Source organism: Physeter macrocephalus, chromosome 9, assembly GCF_002837175.3.
Source record: "Physeter macrocephalus isolate SW-GA chromosome 9, ASM283717v5, whole genome shotgun sequence".
NCBI classification, from domain to species: Eukaryota; Metazoa; Chordata; class Mammalia; order Artiodactyla; family Physeteridae; genus Physeter; species Physeter macrocephalus.
Window position 1 is genome coordinate 22,557,594 of NC_041222.1, and position 16,198 is coordinate 22,573,791.

General features: G+C 40.5%; 1 protein-coding gene across 1 annotated transcript in view; it reads left to right on the plus strand.

Annotated features, from left to right (window-relative positions):
* GRIN3A (glutamate ionotropic receptor NMDA type subunit 3A) overlaps window positions 1-16,198 on the plus strand; it is a 147,547-nt gene that overhangs the window by 106,819 nt on the left and 24,530 nt on the right. The window contains exon 6 of the mRNA XM_024126448.3: window positions 7,359-7,510. Coding sequence (XP_023982216.1) covers window positions 7,359-7,510 — 152 coding nt within the window. The remainder of the gene's footprint in view (window positions 1-7,358; window positions 7,511-16,198) is intronic.

The window sequence follows — 16,198 nt, forward strand, 5'->3', positions numbered from 1 at the left end:
GTGGACATATATACACTACCAAACGTAAAATAGATAGCTAGTGGGAAGCAGCCGCATAGCACAGGGAGATCAGCTCGGTGGTTTGTGACCACCTAGAGGGGTGGGATAGGGAGGGTGGGGGGGAGGGAGATGCAAGAGGGAAGAGATATGGGAACATATATATATGTATAACTGATTCGCCTTGTTATAAAGCAGAAACTAACACACCATTGTAAAGCAATTATACTCCAATAAAGATGTTAAAAAAAAAAAGATGACAGTCTGATGTAGCAGGGCACAAAAAGAAAAGAAAAGCCAAAGAAAAACTAGAAAACCAAAGAACATTCATTATATAACCTCATTTTGATGTAACAATGGGAAAATTCCCATTTTTTGTGGCATCTAGGGATATGGAAGAGATGTTACTATTTTTTCTGTCCTAGATGCACTGGGTAATTGAGGTCCCTTTTGCCATTAGCAGCTGTTAACAATGAATTATTTGTAGTGGGCAAAAGAATGAAGGACTCTATTTTCCACCTTTGTCTTAGGGGGCAACTCTATCTTGTCAAAAGGCAGTGGTGCTCCCCGGCCCATTATTTGGTGGCATTTTGGTGGCGAAGTTGCCCCTCTACCCCCCTTCCCCATTTGTAAATATTCTGTGGAGAAAAGGGGACTTCAGGGAATAAAGAAGCCACGGTTAAAAAAAAAAAAAAAAAAGGCAGTGGTGAGATGGCTTGTTTGCCTCTGCTAGACCCCAGTGCCAGATGCCACACAATTAACTCCCCACTGGTTTCCTGTTCACATTTCCATCTGTGCTCCTGAGACTTGGTGTCTTGCAGTTCCCATCATCTCCAGATACCACGTTGTTTTCAAAGGGGATAAATACAAAATGGCGCAAGGAAGTGCTCTCTCTGCAAGAGAGCAGAGAGACTACAGATTTGAATACAGAGAACGGTCTCATCATTGTTGGCTTATTCTAAAAAAACCATTGCAGGTTTATTCTGGGTGAGGTGCAAATCAGAAATCTTAATTCAATACTGCCTCTGTGAACAAGTTTACAACCTAAAAACAGAACTTTGTAAAACACAAAGGGAGGACACATAAGTTAAAAACAACATGATAGAGATACTAGTAAACGTTTTGATTGCTGCTTTTAACAAAAAAGTTAATCTCATAGATTTTTATGGAATATTTCTCTCTTCATGAAATTTTTTAGAAATATATGCTTTCCTTTAGCAACATTTAGGATTTGTGAACTTATGAAAATGTGGACTTTATTATTAATTAATTAGATTTCATAGGCATAAATATATCATAAAAGCAATTTATGAACAATTTTTACCCATTTAGCTTACAGAAATGTTTCATATGTCTATCTGTATCCTGTCATAGGACCTAGTGTAATGCAAAGCATATAACAGTTATGTAATAAATGATGTATTACGTATTACATAACTCATTAGGTTGTATTTGAAATAAGTACCTAATTCACTTATTATTGTAGGTAATCAAAAACACCCTGAAGGTCTGCATACACTTTCCAAAGTGCTTAAATGACTTTGGGAACTTAGGAAAGAAAACGGAGTCCATTGATTCCTTCATGCTGAATGTACATTCGCTCTCTGTAGTAACGACATTATACCAATTCGGTGTGACTACTGAATACCCCTCCCAACTTCACCATCCTGCATTTATTTAAGGCTTAAAGGTCAAGTGGGACAAATGAAAGATAATAGTCCACATTGAGTTTGAAACCTTTTCATAAGTCTTCAGTGCAGCAAACCAAAACTATTAAGAATTCAAGAGCATATGGAAAACCTCTGGTCATATTAAAAACCATACACCAGGGACAAAAAGACATATTGTGTGCTTTGGAAAAAAAGAAAGTGTTGAGATAAATGAATTCATGTCCCAAATTTATGCATTGGAGTTAGCTGACAGTAAAGGTCAAATGAGAAGAAAGAGTAATGGAACTGCACAGTACTGATTTGTGACCTTTCTGCTGAAGACTGCGCGTTTTTGAGTTTGTTCTGTTACTTGCTTTCCACTAATTATTTAATACAGTGCTTGGAGCACTAGCTCTGGAGTCTGAGTACTTGGGTTAGAATAGAGTTTCTGTTACTAACAGTGCTACATTGGGCAAGTCACTTAATCTGTTCTTTAGCTTCTTCATCTGCATTATGGGTTTGTGAATAGTACATCTATGACAGAGTTGTCGTGAAGAGTAAGTAAAATAATATATGTTAAGCATGTACAAGCACACAGTAAGTGCCCAATAAATTATTATTATTATTCATTATATTGAATTAATAGATTGAGACCAATTCATTATAAATTATCCTAGGATAGATAGCATTCATATATCTCAGCTTCTTACACATACTTCTCTCTCCACTTTGATGTGCTGGGGGTAAGGGAAACCCATTTTTAAAGTCTCCTTTAAGGTTAGGACTATTCCGATATGTTCTCAACCACTGCCCTGCAGTAGCTATATATGGTATTCCAAGGCCAGACCATAAAACGAAATTAATTTTTCTTCCTGAAGTCTTTTTAACCCTATCTAAGATCTTATTTTAAAATATCTATTTTCCAACCATATTTCAGGAAGATTTTTGAAGTCTATGAATTTCTAACTATACATTTGCTAGCCAAAATATATTTCCACCACTCTTAGCTGAGTAAAGCTGATTTATCCATGGGGAAAAGATCAGAATTCTATTCTGAAAATTGTTCTCTTGGGCTATTAAGCTGTATCCAATTTCAAGGGTGCCTGAAGCCGTCATCTCTAGGGTTGAAGGATTCCATTTTGCTTCATCTATCAACCACAAAATAGTCAACCTCGTCTTTATTGCAAAGCCACGTTTCTAATGATAATGAAAGCAACTCAGGCTGCTAAGTTGAGTCAGCAATTTAAAAATAAGAATTCTTTGACCAATGAACACAATCAAATTTGAAAAGCAGCTGATAAAGAGGACAAAAATGGTTTTACTATTTTATGTTTCTGAATAAAATTGATTTTTATGTCTTTTAACACATACCTCTTCTAATTGTGACATAACTTTGTTTTCCTGTTTCTCCCCTTGTTCCATATGCATAGTTTGTTTTAATTAGATAATAATAATTATTTATGCCAATAATTATTAAAATATCAATATTTAATATATGCATTAACATAGAAAATTTTAAAGAACAGGAATCTATTTTTAGTGGTCAATTACAAATTAACCTTGACATGACAGAATGGAGTGATTTAATATTTATTATCTCCTATGTAGCAATTTTTTATAAATGTCTCTGCAACTTCAACATAGCTTTTTCCCTAAGGCAATTTTTATACTTTTGTTGTAGTGCCAAAATTCTATTCTTAAAATATGTAAATTTATCGTAAATATTAATTTCCAATTTTTAAACTTTCTTATCATGCATTTTGGTCTCATCTATCCAAAATACCACTATCAAGAATCACTCCAAGATGCCTTCTCTCATCCTTTCATCTGGTAGCAATCTCTCTCCTCCTAACAACAGAGTTTTCTTCATCCTCTTCGTTGCATCTTTGTCATTATATTTTATGTTTATTGAATTTACGACTGACCTCTCTTTTTTTCTCAAGAAAAGTCCTATAACATCCTACCATGCTGTGTAGTTATTTATGGATGCCTCATCTCCCCCGTGCCACCATGAGCTTCATATGGACAGACTTGGTGTCTAATTTAACTTGGTAAATTCCATAGCACTTGGCAGAGTGTCTGGGACAGAATAGCATTCAACCCCTATTTGTGGAATTAATGAATAGATGAATGCAATAAATGCTTATCAAATGAAAAATAAAAACAATTCTGCCATGATTACAGTAACCTGTGCTGGAATTACTGGCTTTAAGGGGATTTTTAGGAGAAACAATATAGTCAGGGAGGGTCCTTGCTAGTTAATTTCCTCATTTATGTACAATCATATACCAATTGGGGCTGTACTTACACTATATTTACAAAACTTATTGAAAAGTTTATGACAAAATCTGCCCATGAATAATATATGTTTGTGTCTGCTGGATTCAAACCACCAGTTTAGATGATTGTAGTTTTTTATTGCATTGCCTGTAAATCATATACCAATATGATTGTAGTGATAGGGCCTGTTTGAAGGGGAGGAATAGGTCAAGTATTCCTTTGCCTTGGTCACATGCTATAATGGATACAGTGGAGGGAGCATTGGTTTTAGACTCAAACAGACCTAATTTCAAATGCTAGCTTTGCCATCTATGAGTTGTGTGAACTTGGGCTGTATATTTATTCAATCTTAAAGTCTCTATTCTGCATGGGTTCACATAGGGGTTAGACACATGTGGAATGGTATCTGGCACACAGTAGGGCTCAGTATGTTCTAGTTCTCATTATTAGAATCCCAGAGTGATTTAACTGACCTGTATGCCACACTCTAGTATGCAATCTTAGACTAGTGCATGATCTACAAAGTGGGGTAAGACATGTAAAATGTTTTTTATAGAGCAGTAGTTGGTGTATAGTAAGCCCTCTATAGGTATTAAAAATTGTTGTTGTTGACAATTATTGCCTCCAGGGGAAAAAATATAAAATATTCAGCAAACCTGGCCTAATGATCCTGACCATCAACCCATACCCACCAGATAGTTCCAAGATCTTCTACTATTTGTTTGTATAAGTCCCAGTTCCTCTCCCTCAAGCTGGTACAAGCTGGGATGTCTCAGTTGTAATGAAATAATCATTATGCAGTGCATTGTTTAATATCTGTCTCCCTATGACAGTGTACACTCCATGACAGCAGGGACCATATTTACCTTGCTCACTGCTAAATCCCAACCACTTAACACAGTGCCTATTCACTCATAAATATTCGTTGAATGGATGAATGAGTGAATGAATAAATGTGTGAATTAGTCAGTGAATATTATCATACACCTGACTAGTATTGTGCCTGACATGTAAATAGGTACTGAATGAAAATCTGTGCAACTGAATTTGTCAATAGTATTCATTATAATAAAAGTTTCTAAAGAAAATCGGTTACTTCCTTATAGTTACCCATTACTTTAAAAAAATGTTATTTCATGGTAGAATCAGCAGAAGAACAGACTGCCTGTGTAAAGTCTTTTATTGTCAGTCTTGCCTTTCAAACCAAAACTGCTAGGCACAAAATAGGTACTCAAAATAGCTCTTTGAATGGAAAATTCTAAAAATGCTCTTGACATTGTCATCATTTCCTTGACTCGCCATTGTTAAGGAACAAACAAAATTACCAGGGGGAAAAAACATATAGCTCTTTAAAACCCAAAAATTTTTTCTGTATTACTTATTTCCTCTCTTTTATTAGGTATACACAAACCTCAAGGCCTATATTTTTTAAAAAAGGATTTGTGTATCTGCAATTTTAAAAAAAGAGCAAAAACTAATGTCCTTGGAAATAAATTGTAAGATGGAATCATGTTTCCATGAAGTATCTTTGGATTCTTGACAGCCTTTTGGTCTTTATATGTGAAAAAAGGAGCTAGCTATAGTTTCAGTTTGTCTTCCTCAATCATCTTGAGGGCAATACATCTTTTTTCGACTATGCTATCCAATAGTTACAGACAAAATGTAGGTAATTAGCTCTTTCACATGGCCCTTCAAAGAGATTAACAGTTTGGAAAGCAAGTAAAGCCCCATACTAAGTGAGGATACAGAGTCCAAGCTAATTAATAAAACTCTGACAACAATTACATCTTCTTTATGCTCATCCTTCATCCTTTCCCCTTCCTTTCTTGCCTTGAATAACCATTGTCACAGATATTTGGTTTATCAATTCCTTGATTTTTTTCTGAATATACTTTTATCACATACATATGAATTCTTAAAATTACAGTGTTTTGGGCTTCCCTGGTGGCGCAGTGGTTGAGAGTCCGCCTGCCGATGCAGGGGACACGGGTTCGTGCCCCGGTCTGGGAAGATCCCACATGCCGCGGAGCGGCTGGGCCCGTGAGCCATGGCAGCTGAGCCTGCGCGTCCGGAGCCTGTGCTCCGCAACAGGAGAGGCCACAACAGTGAGAGTCCCGCGTACCAAAAAAAAAAAAAAAAAAAAATACAGTGTTTTGTTTTGAATGTTTTTACATTTACACAATGGATTCAGGCTATAATCTTCTGGGATTGATCTTTTTCATTCAGTGTTGCTAAGAGTCATCCATATTATTCCATGTCATTCTAGTTCATATGTTTCACACTATACAATATTCCATTGTGTAAACATTCCACGATTTATTTACCCATTCTCTTGTCAACATTTGGGTTGTTTCCAATTTTTGCTATTATGAACAATGCCTCTAAGAACATTCTTGTACTTATCTCCTGGTGTGGTTATGGAGGAGTTCTTTAGGAATGTACTTAAAGTTGCTTGTCTTAGAGCTTATAAATCTTCAACTATACAAAGTAATAGCAAACGGTTTTCCAAAGCGGGTACATCAATTTGCATTCCCACAAGCAATGAATAAGTGATTTTATTGATCTACATTTGTACCAACACTTGGTTTTATCAGACTCCCTTTTTTTTGACAACAAGTTTTTGTTGATGTTTTAGTACTTATGCTATACTGTATACTCACATGGTCTCATTCTATTATTAAGAAATAAAATAAAAGTAAAAGAGGGTCATGCATGACCAATGATAAGAGTATTTCATAAACCAGGGATTGTAATTCATCTAATTTTGTGTATTTAAGGTCCAGGGGAGGGGTTCTGAGAGAAGTAGATATAATCCTAGCCCTGGTAAAGACCTCAAAGATGGCTTCTAAAGAATATCTTGAAGGGAAGGGCAGAAAGCCTTGGAATACAATGTGCCCCAGTACACAGTACACAACTCATTCCTCTCCTTTCCAGACTCATCTCTTTTACTCAGAGAGGTAGCAGATCCAAGGTAATCATACCTTGGACATTTTTTTAACATCTTTATTGGAGTATAATTGCTTTACAATGGTGTATTAGTTTCTGCTGTATCACAAAATGAATCAGCTATAGGTATACATATATCCCCTTATCCCCTCCCTCTTGCGTCTCCCTCCAACCCTCCCTATCCCACCCCTCTAGGTGGTCACAAAGCACCGAGCTGATCTCCCCGTGCTATGCGGCTGCTTCCCACTAGCTATCTATTTTACGTTTGGTAGTGTATGTATGTCCATGCCACCCTCTCACTTCGTCCCAGCTTACCCTTCCCCCTCCCCGTATACCTTGGACATTTTTGAGTCCTTTGAAGGAAAGATGGTGAAAGCTCACTATGCCCTTGTTACCAGGCCTGACAGCAATATCACGCAAGCGTGGTGGCAACATCTCACGAACCTCTCAGGTGAAACACTCATCTGAGATTATATTTTCTCCTAGGATACGGCATTGGTCTCCCTCCCAACTCTCCTTTGACCTCCAATATATCCGAGCTAATCAGTCAATACAAGTCACATGGGTTTATGGATATGCTACATGACAAGTGGTACAAGGTGGTTCCCTGTGGCAAGAGAAGTTTCGCTGTCACTGAGGTAAGGGAAAAACTGCTGATAATGTTGATGCTTTTGTACAGCTTTACCTTGAAAAATATGAGGAAATGCTGTCATATGTGGCCAATAATCCAGGCTATTACATCTCCTAAGACTCACCATGGTATTTAGATTACTCCTAATTTCACTTGAAGGATGCCTATTCAATAGGAATTTTCCATAAGACAAGTTTGTCTTGGATTTAACTGTGATGCTATTTTGATGAGTAAATGTCTGAATTTCTATTTTTTGCCTATACATTATATCCACAAGTGCAGAAGAAATGCTGTTCTGCATTACAGCAATAGTATCTGAGATTGACATTAACAGTGTTTGGTTTAACTGTTAATTGCTGGTCACAATGTGGACTTCAAAATATTCTCAACATCTAACTTCCCAGTGGTCCAGTGATGAATCCTGCTTAGAGAAATAGATATTAACTTATAACTGGTAATTCTTAGATAATCCTAGATTTTTTAAACTGAAAATCCTAGATTTTTTAAACCAATTCCCTTCTTTTAGTGATGGAAAACTAATATCCAGAGATCCTAAGTGATTTGCCCAAGGCACACAAACAGTCAGAATCTACATCTTTTTATTGCAATGCTCTGCCTTTATGATGTAATTAGAAAGAAACCTGCAAAGTGAGCCAGAAATTGGATGATTAAGATAGGAGACTAAAAGGTGTAACAAGAGCCACAGGCTCCAGTATTTAAAAGAGAAGCCAAATAAAGCAGTACGAGGTCTGCCTGACATTAAAAAAAAAAAATCTAAAGCCAACAATAATGACTCCAAATAGACTCTCTTCGCCAACAACTTTCACATTTGTATTTCAACACCAACTCTTCTTCTGGGCTCCAGCACCATATATCTACCTTCCTATTTGACATTTCCACTTGAATATCTTACAGGCATCTGACATTTAACTTGTCAGAACTGAACCCTGCTCTTCTCTCCTAAATCTGCTTTTCTCCCTGTGTGTCACATCTTGGATAATGGCACCTCTGTCCATCGAGTATCTCATTCCAGAAACTGGCAGGGATCCTTAATGCCTCCCACATCTCACCTTCTGCATCCATCAACAAGCCATATCTTTTCCTCTATAAAATATCTCAAATATGCCCATTTATTGTCATCTCCACTGTCATCACTCTAGTCCAAGCCATCATCCCTCACCTGGACCACTGCAAAAGTCTCCTAACTGGTCTCTCTGTTTTCATTCCTGCCGTTCTCCAATTTGTTTTCCACACGGCAGATCACTCTCCTACTGAGAAGCCTGCGATGGCTTCCCATGTTAATTAGGGAACAATCTGAAATGCTGAACATGGCCTGCAATGCCCTGCGGGACTTGACCCTGACTATTTCTTCAGCCTCATCTCATGCAACTTTCCTCCTGGCTCATTACACCCCACCACAATGGTCATTCCAGATGGAGATACACCAGTGGCTTTCCTGCCTTGGAATCTTGGCATATGCTGTTGCATCATCCTTCCCAGATACTCTTCCTCTCCCCATCCCCTGACATTTACCTAGCTAATGCCTTCTCATTATAAACTCCCAGCTGAAATCTCCCTTCTTCAGAGCCTGCCCATAGTCCCTGATGCAATCTGAATCATATCTCCCTTTATAATCTCATATTATATCTTATTTAGAAGATGGTCATTGAGCAAAGATTTAAAGGAAGCAAAGAGGAAAATAAGGAATTAGGGAACTAGCATGCTCTATTTCTTACCACATGACAAAAACTGTATTAGGGACATTAGCTCATTGGTTCTCACTACAACCCTGTAAGGCAAGCATTTTTATATTTTTTTGGAGATATTTTCATGGCTTTTCCTAAAAGAAATAAAATAGGGCTTACACTGGTCAGCTGAATTAATTCAGCCAAGAAAATTAACAAACCAATTGCTTAAACTGTGCAAAGAAAGCAACAATCATTTCGTGTTTCCTACCATTTGTTGTGACCATGGATAACTCAAGCCAAAATCTCCAAGTGATTCAAAGTTGACAGCAAGACATTAGACAAGACGAAGGGAGCCTCCCCGTCATGCCCCCAAAGCCAGCAATACAGAATGACTGGCACCTCGCTGATCACAAGCATACGTCTAGGCTGTGCCATTTCAGAGGACCATCAGACCAAGACATCAGCTGGATGGACTGACTCCCAGGGCAAGCCTCTGAGGGTGCAGGGCTCTTCAGGCTCAGAACCTAACTCCACCTGGGCACATACAGGGGAACATAATTTTGGAGACTAACAAGCACTAACATAAATCTATTGATTCTAGTGTGAAAATATCTAACACAAAGCATGATAAATTTGAAGCCATACATTTCTGGACTTGCATCCTGGCTCTACCAATTAACAACTGAGTGACTTAACTGCTCTTAAGTCTGAATTTCTTCATCCATGAATGGATACGATAAAACCTGCCTTGTCATTTTGTTCTGAAAATAAGAGATCATTTATGGAGAGACCGAGTAAAAAACCTGGCATAGTAAATAATAGAAATATTAATACTTCCTCTCCTTCCATCAGGAGAACTTGCTGGGTTTCACAGATATCTTCAGGTATCTTTCTGCAGCTTTATTTAGAAGTAAGGAAACCTTCCCAGAAATTCTCCAGTAGATTTCCTCATATTCATTGGCCAAAATTATGTCATCTGTCCATGTCTAAAGCCAATCAGTGGTGAGGGGAATGAGATCACCATGATAGATTAGCCAGTCATGACTCATCCTCCAGGACTTATTAGCTGCTCCAGGGGCAGCTTCCCTTGAAATACATGGCCCGGTAGAGAATGAGGTTCTCTAAATGAAATGAAACAAAAGCAGGGTTCCCTCAGGAAGGAGACAGGAGAATGAATGCTAAATAGGCAACCAACCACCTCTTCTACACTCTCTCCCATCCTACCCACTTCTAGTCATCATTACAATGAGGTATTTGGATTTAATCATATGCAAGAGCCCTCCCACCTTTGATACAGTGATTACAGTCTTTCCTTTACATCATCCTGAGATAAGAATATTTAATATATTTACAGTATAGCATAATGGTTGAAAGCATGGGCTTTGGAAACAGTTCTAGGTTTGAACACCACCACCTGTGTGATACAAGACATGTTACTTGTCCATTCTGAGCCTCAGCTTCTGCAAATTGGGGTGATAATGTCTACTTTATAGGATTGCGGTGAAAATTAAGGCAGATAATTAATGCTTATAAAATACTGAGCCTAGGGGCTTCCCTGGTGGCGCAGTGGTTGAGAGTCCGCCTGCCGATGCACGAGACACGGGTTCGTGCCCCGATCTGGGAGGATCCCACATGCCGCGGAGCGGCTGGGCCCGTGAGCCGTGGCCGCCGGGCCCGCGCGTCCGGAGCCTGTGCGCCGCAACGGGAGGGGCCACAGCAGTGAGAGGCCCGCGTACCACAAAAAAAATAAATTAAAAAAAAAAAAATACTGACCTATACCCAAATATGATAACCACAAAGTAACTTATATCCTTAAGGTTGATGAGGTTTCAACTGTTCCAGGGCTGTATGGATTTATCAGTAATTTCAAACAAAACCAAATTAAGTGTGGACAAAAAAGGCAGATTTTGAAAAACAAACAAATAATCAGCAAAAGCCATTAACTGTTCAGATGATATGTGCAAAACACACCACATCTTATTTCAACCATGGTTTTTAACGGGACAAATTCAGGAGAGAGGCATTTGGGAAATTCTGGATGTAGTGAGCTGGAAGCACCTGGATAAGAGGCTGATATCAGGATCAAGTTATGGTTGTTAAGACAACCCTGGGCCCATTTTCCAGGTCAGCTGAATTTGGAAGGGGGCGAGAGGTAGGAATGAGGAGAATGGAAGAGAGGTGTACCCTTAATTGGAACTTCAGAGACAGAAATAAAGATTATGATAACATCCATGTGTGTGTAGAGATGGGGGTGCTACCCCCAGCTTCAGGGAATGTTAAGAACATGTATGGAGCACTTCTCAGTGATGGTGGCCTGCACTACTGCATATTCTGGTCTGTGCAGTAACAATCTGCTTTGCAATGTTGCTCACCTGTGTGCATTTAAACGGAGTGCATATCCTTGCGCACTGACTGACATGTTTGCCTTGAACAACCTAAGACAGAATTTCAGGATGTCACCCTCACAGAACGTAAAGGTACAATGTAATTAAATGAAACCCATCTTCAGCTCATTGGCTGAGCTTAGCCTCCTCTGTGAAGGCCCTGTGCCTGCTGGATTTTCTATCACTCAATCCATGAGTCTCTACCTGCTGTTTGGGTGGGGGATTTAGCTTTCTCCCAGAAAAGGTCAGAAGAAGGAAGCATGCTTGTCAGTACTTTGCTTGCCATCCCTTTTGCCTCAAATGTCATACATTGCTGGGCTATTAGTGTGAAGAAAGTAGGACTGGATTTGAAATCAGAGAAGCCATATTTGAAGCCTGCCTCTACCATCCACTTGACTTGGGAAAAATCACTAACCCACCTCAGTCTCAGCTTCTTCATCTTTTCTGTAACTTCTTGTGAAGAGTTAATAAAATGGTAGTTTAATGAACACATCCCCCCAGGGGGAAGGGTGCAGAGCACAGCACAGCAGAAGCAGGTATGTTCTGGAGGGTACCTCTCCCAACAGGTGCTCTTGAGAGAGACTTTCCTCTGACCTCCCATTTTCCAGGTACAGTCCTAGTCCATGTATGTTGTCACAAAGTAATTAAACAATTTCACCCTGAAAAAAATATCCTCATTTGCCTAATGAATAATATATGGTCACCTAGTAACATGACATGAAAGATGCTTTTTTCCACCTGTTTCTCACAGTTGGACATTAATACTTGGTCCCCTGTCAGAACCTTGATCTATTCACCTCCCATCTCTTGGCAACACCAGAGCTGTCTAGCTGCAATCTCTCTGGAGGATAAACTCATTTTTTTTAATTGTAGGGCTTTATCTGCTCCCAGAGTCACCTAGAAAATTGCAGGTCCAATTCTGCAGGCCAGACCCAGCAATTTTCAGAGAGGAATTTTAAACTGACCTCAGATGTTTCTTCACGATCCTCCTAGTATAGCTGTGCCTCTGCCCACACTGGACTCGTGGGTCGATTCCACAGGGGAACATGTATGGCAGGCTTTACATTGCCTTCATTTCCCTCTGACTCAGCAAAAAAATGTAATTTTTTTTTTTTAGTCACTGACTGAATTTAAGAGTTCCAGGGCAACAGTTTTGTGAAATCTGTTATTTACACACCAGGAAAAGGAAGGTAGCAGATCACTGCTTAGGAAACTCCCAAAATTCTTCAAGGAATTATTAAGATATATGATGATACCTCTTTTTGAAAGTCTCCTTTAAATATTGGGTTGAATAATGTGCCTTTTAACCAACTGGGAATAGTCAAGAAGGAAGAGGAAACAGTTTGGGCAGGGAATGGATAGCATACTCAGTCTAAGGAGAGCTTTCAAGAAACTCTTGGCAGAGGTATGGTTTAAGGAAACCAACAGAAATAGTGCAATCTCTCAGGACAGGTGAAGTGAAGGAGCCATTACCACACCTTAGCTCAAAGGGAAAAATGGAGAGAGCCAGTCCTAGAACCCAGGGAGGCACAGGAGAGGGCATTCTAATAGGATCTTCAGCCTTTGGTTAGGGACATAGCCATGCCACAGTGACCTGGCTGAGAGAGAGCCAGGAAGTAAATACCTGACTTTAGTCTCCTCTGGCCCTCCAATCTTCCACCACTGCCTTAAGCCAAGGAAGCCTGTCAATGTGGTCCATATAGGACCTCCCCAGGGCACAAAGCAGGATGGGAAGAGGTGGAAAGTGGATCTGGAAGGGCAAAAGAATGTCCAGAACAGCCCCTCATGGCAGATGAAGGTGGGGATGCGGCCAGCTGAGGAAAGCGCTGGAAGCCTGACCATCTATGAATGTGCAGCTTCTGCAACTGCAGAGGTCCAACCTGCAGGGAGGGAGATCATGCCTTGCACTGATCAGGAAGAAGGGAGAAGGACAACCAGGCCACTGGAATGACCTTGGTCTTGGGAGTCACCCTTGCTCCATCATTACTGTGAGGAGGCAGTTTTATGTCCTCGGGAAAGTTACTGAATCTCTGTGAGCCTCAGTTGAATCCATATCTTCCTGGGTTTTTACAAGGTTTTCTGCCTCTGAATCCATGGGTCTCCTTGTGTTGTCACTGAGTATTTAGGGAAACAAATACGTACTAAGCAAGAAGTGGAACACTGCACTGGAGAGAGCTCTATTTCAGGAATCCAGAAACCTCAATTACATAGGGTAGGGAAAAGGAAAAGGAAATGTTGAAATAGTCTAAAAATAAATCACTAATCATTTCAGTGTTTTTTTATTATTAAGGAAAGTGCACATTAAGAAACTCTGCCCCATTCCACCCATGACCTCATCTTCAACTTGACCCTCACCCCATCCCTGAACTTACTCAGTCCTTGACCTCACCCCATTCCTGGCACCCAACCCCAACCTGACCTTTAATTCATTCTTAATCTTACCCATCCTTGGCATCCCCCATTCCTGAACTTCATCCAGTAAGGGATGAGGCCATGGAACAGGGGTGGAGTGAAGATGTTTGTGAAGCTCATTATTAGGTAATTTTTTTAAGGTGAAGTGTAAATGGGCTATCTTTAGGACCACGGTAGAGGTGCAAATGCAAAAACAACCACGGTGTCAAAATATCCACATGTAAAAGGTACATCAAAACATCATGAACACAAATTACTTAACCTCTCTGAGTTTCCTCCTATGCAAAATGGAGAGAAGAATATTTGATGATTCGGCTTGGTGTAAGGAACAGAGATAATGTACATAAAAGTGTCTGACATGTGGTAGGTGCTGAATGAATGGTAGTTACCATATTTGTCCTGACTCTGCCATGAACCAACTGAGTGACCTTCAGCAAATCACTTAAGTTCTCTGAAGCCTGTTTCCTGCCCTTAAGATTGAGCCGAGAAGCATGTCCAGTTTAAGAGAATGCTGTGGTTCTCAAGCAGGTGCGTTTAGTGGAATCCCAACCTAACTAGCTGAAGATCTGGATCCTGGGACACAGAGGAGGACAATGAACTGACTGGCCTCCAGTGTGGGCTCTCCATCCCTGACCACTGCCCCAGACCACCAAAACGTGCATCTAGTGCGAAACCTATTAATATCTGTTCACTGAGAAAATGGAGCTTTCTCAAGGCAGACCCATTCTTCCCTCTGTTAATTTTTTGTGGGGAAGAGTAATGGGTTAGTCAACTATACACTGAAATCTGAAGAGATCACACAGTCCCATCAAGAAGCTTCAATGCCTGTCAATTTTCTTTGCAGTTTATTTTTAAAGACCCAAACGGAATGGTATGGGAGTAGGGGAGGGGAGAGTCTTAATGCATTCCTTTTTTGCTCTTGACAACTAGGTCACATCTCAACAGTCTCCTGCACCTCTCTCATCCCTACTCCTTCCTTTTTCAATTTAAAATGTCACTGTCTGCTCTTCAACCTGGTGAAAGTTATGGCGAGGCAGGGAGAGTTAATGACTGTAGATTGCTTTAAATTGAAAACCTGTGTACGTCAAGAACCACCTTGACAGCTGAGTGCTTCCCTTGGACTAGCCTAAGTAATTAAGTTTAGTATTTAAGCCAAGCATAAGGTCAGATGGAACCTATCCAGGTAGCGCTTTCTGGAAACCTGAAGAAACACAAAGCTGTACCTATGTCCTTTTATGATATGGAGTGGAATCGTGCATGAAGAAAGGCAGCCCAGTCTCAGAAAGGCCTCACCTTCTCTTACTCCACTACCAGAACAAATTCACTCATTCATTCATTCATTCATTCATCTGTCAGCAAACATGTCTTGAATCCCTGTGTGCCAGCTCCAAGCCAGGTGCAGCTGATGCAGAGATGAATACAGAGCTCACAGGCAGGTAGAGACAGACTTGTGAAGAAACCCCCTGGACCAGCGGTCCCCAACCTTTTTGTCACCAGGGACTGGTTTTGTGGAAGACAGTTTTTACACGGACTGGGTGCCGGTGGGGGGGGATGGTTCTGGCGATAATGTTAGCAATGGGGAGCGATGGGGAGTGGCAGATGAAGCTTCGCTGGCTCGCCTGCCGCTCACCACCTGCTGTGCACCCCGGTTTCTAACAGGCCACGGACCAGTACCAGTACCAGTCTGTGGCCTGGGGGGTGGGGACCCCTGCCCTAGACCACACCCCACAGGGGCAGCAGTAGAAGAAGATGCAAGGTGGAACAGTGACACAGGCAAGCCCATGGTTCACTCACAGGAAAGCAAGAAGGAATCAGAGAAGGCTTTCTGGAGGAGGGAAGACCCTGTAGAGTGAAGAACCCTCTGGTCAGAGCGTGAGCAAGACACCAAGGCACGAAATTAAAAGCAATGCAATTTGGCCCCACCCTCCAGAGACACTGCACCAAACCACACTGGATGCACAGGACTCCACATGCTTTTAGTGTTGCCCTCCTCAGGGATTCTAAAATTACAGGTGGCCACCTTCCCTGGCCCACTTGTTATGCAGCCACAGCTAGACCCAGGAATAAATTATAGGTCTTTGACTTTTCCTGTGTTCTGCCTTGGAGCCCACCATTATCTCCATGAGGGCAGGGACATCCTTTCTAGTATGGAAGGCAGTCTGGAATAATGGAAAGAATTTCAGTTCTGGAAGTGGACATCCTAGGGTTTGA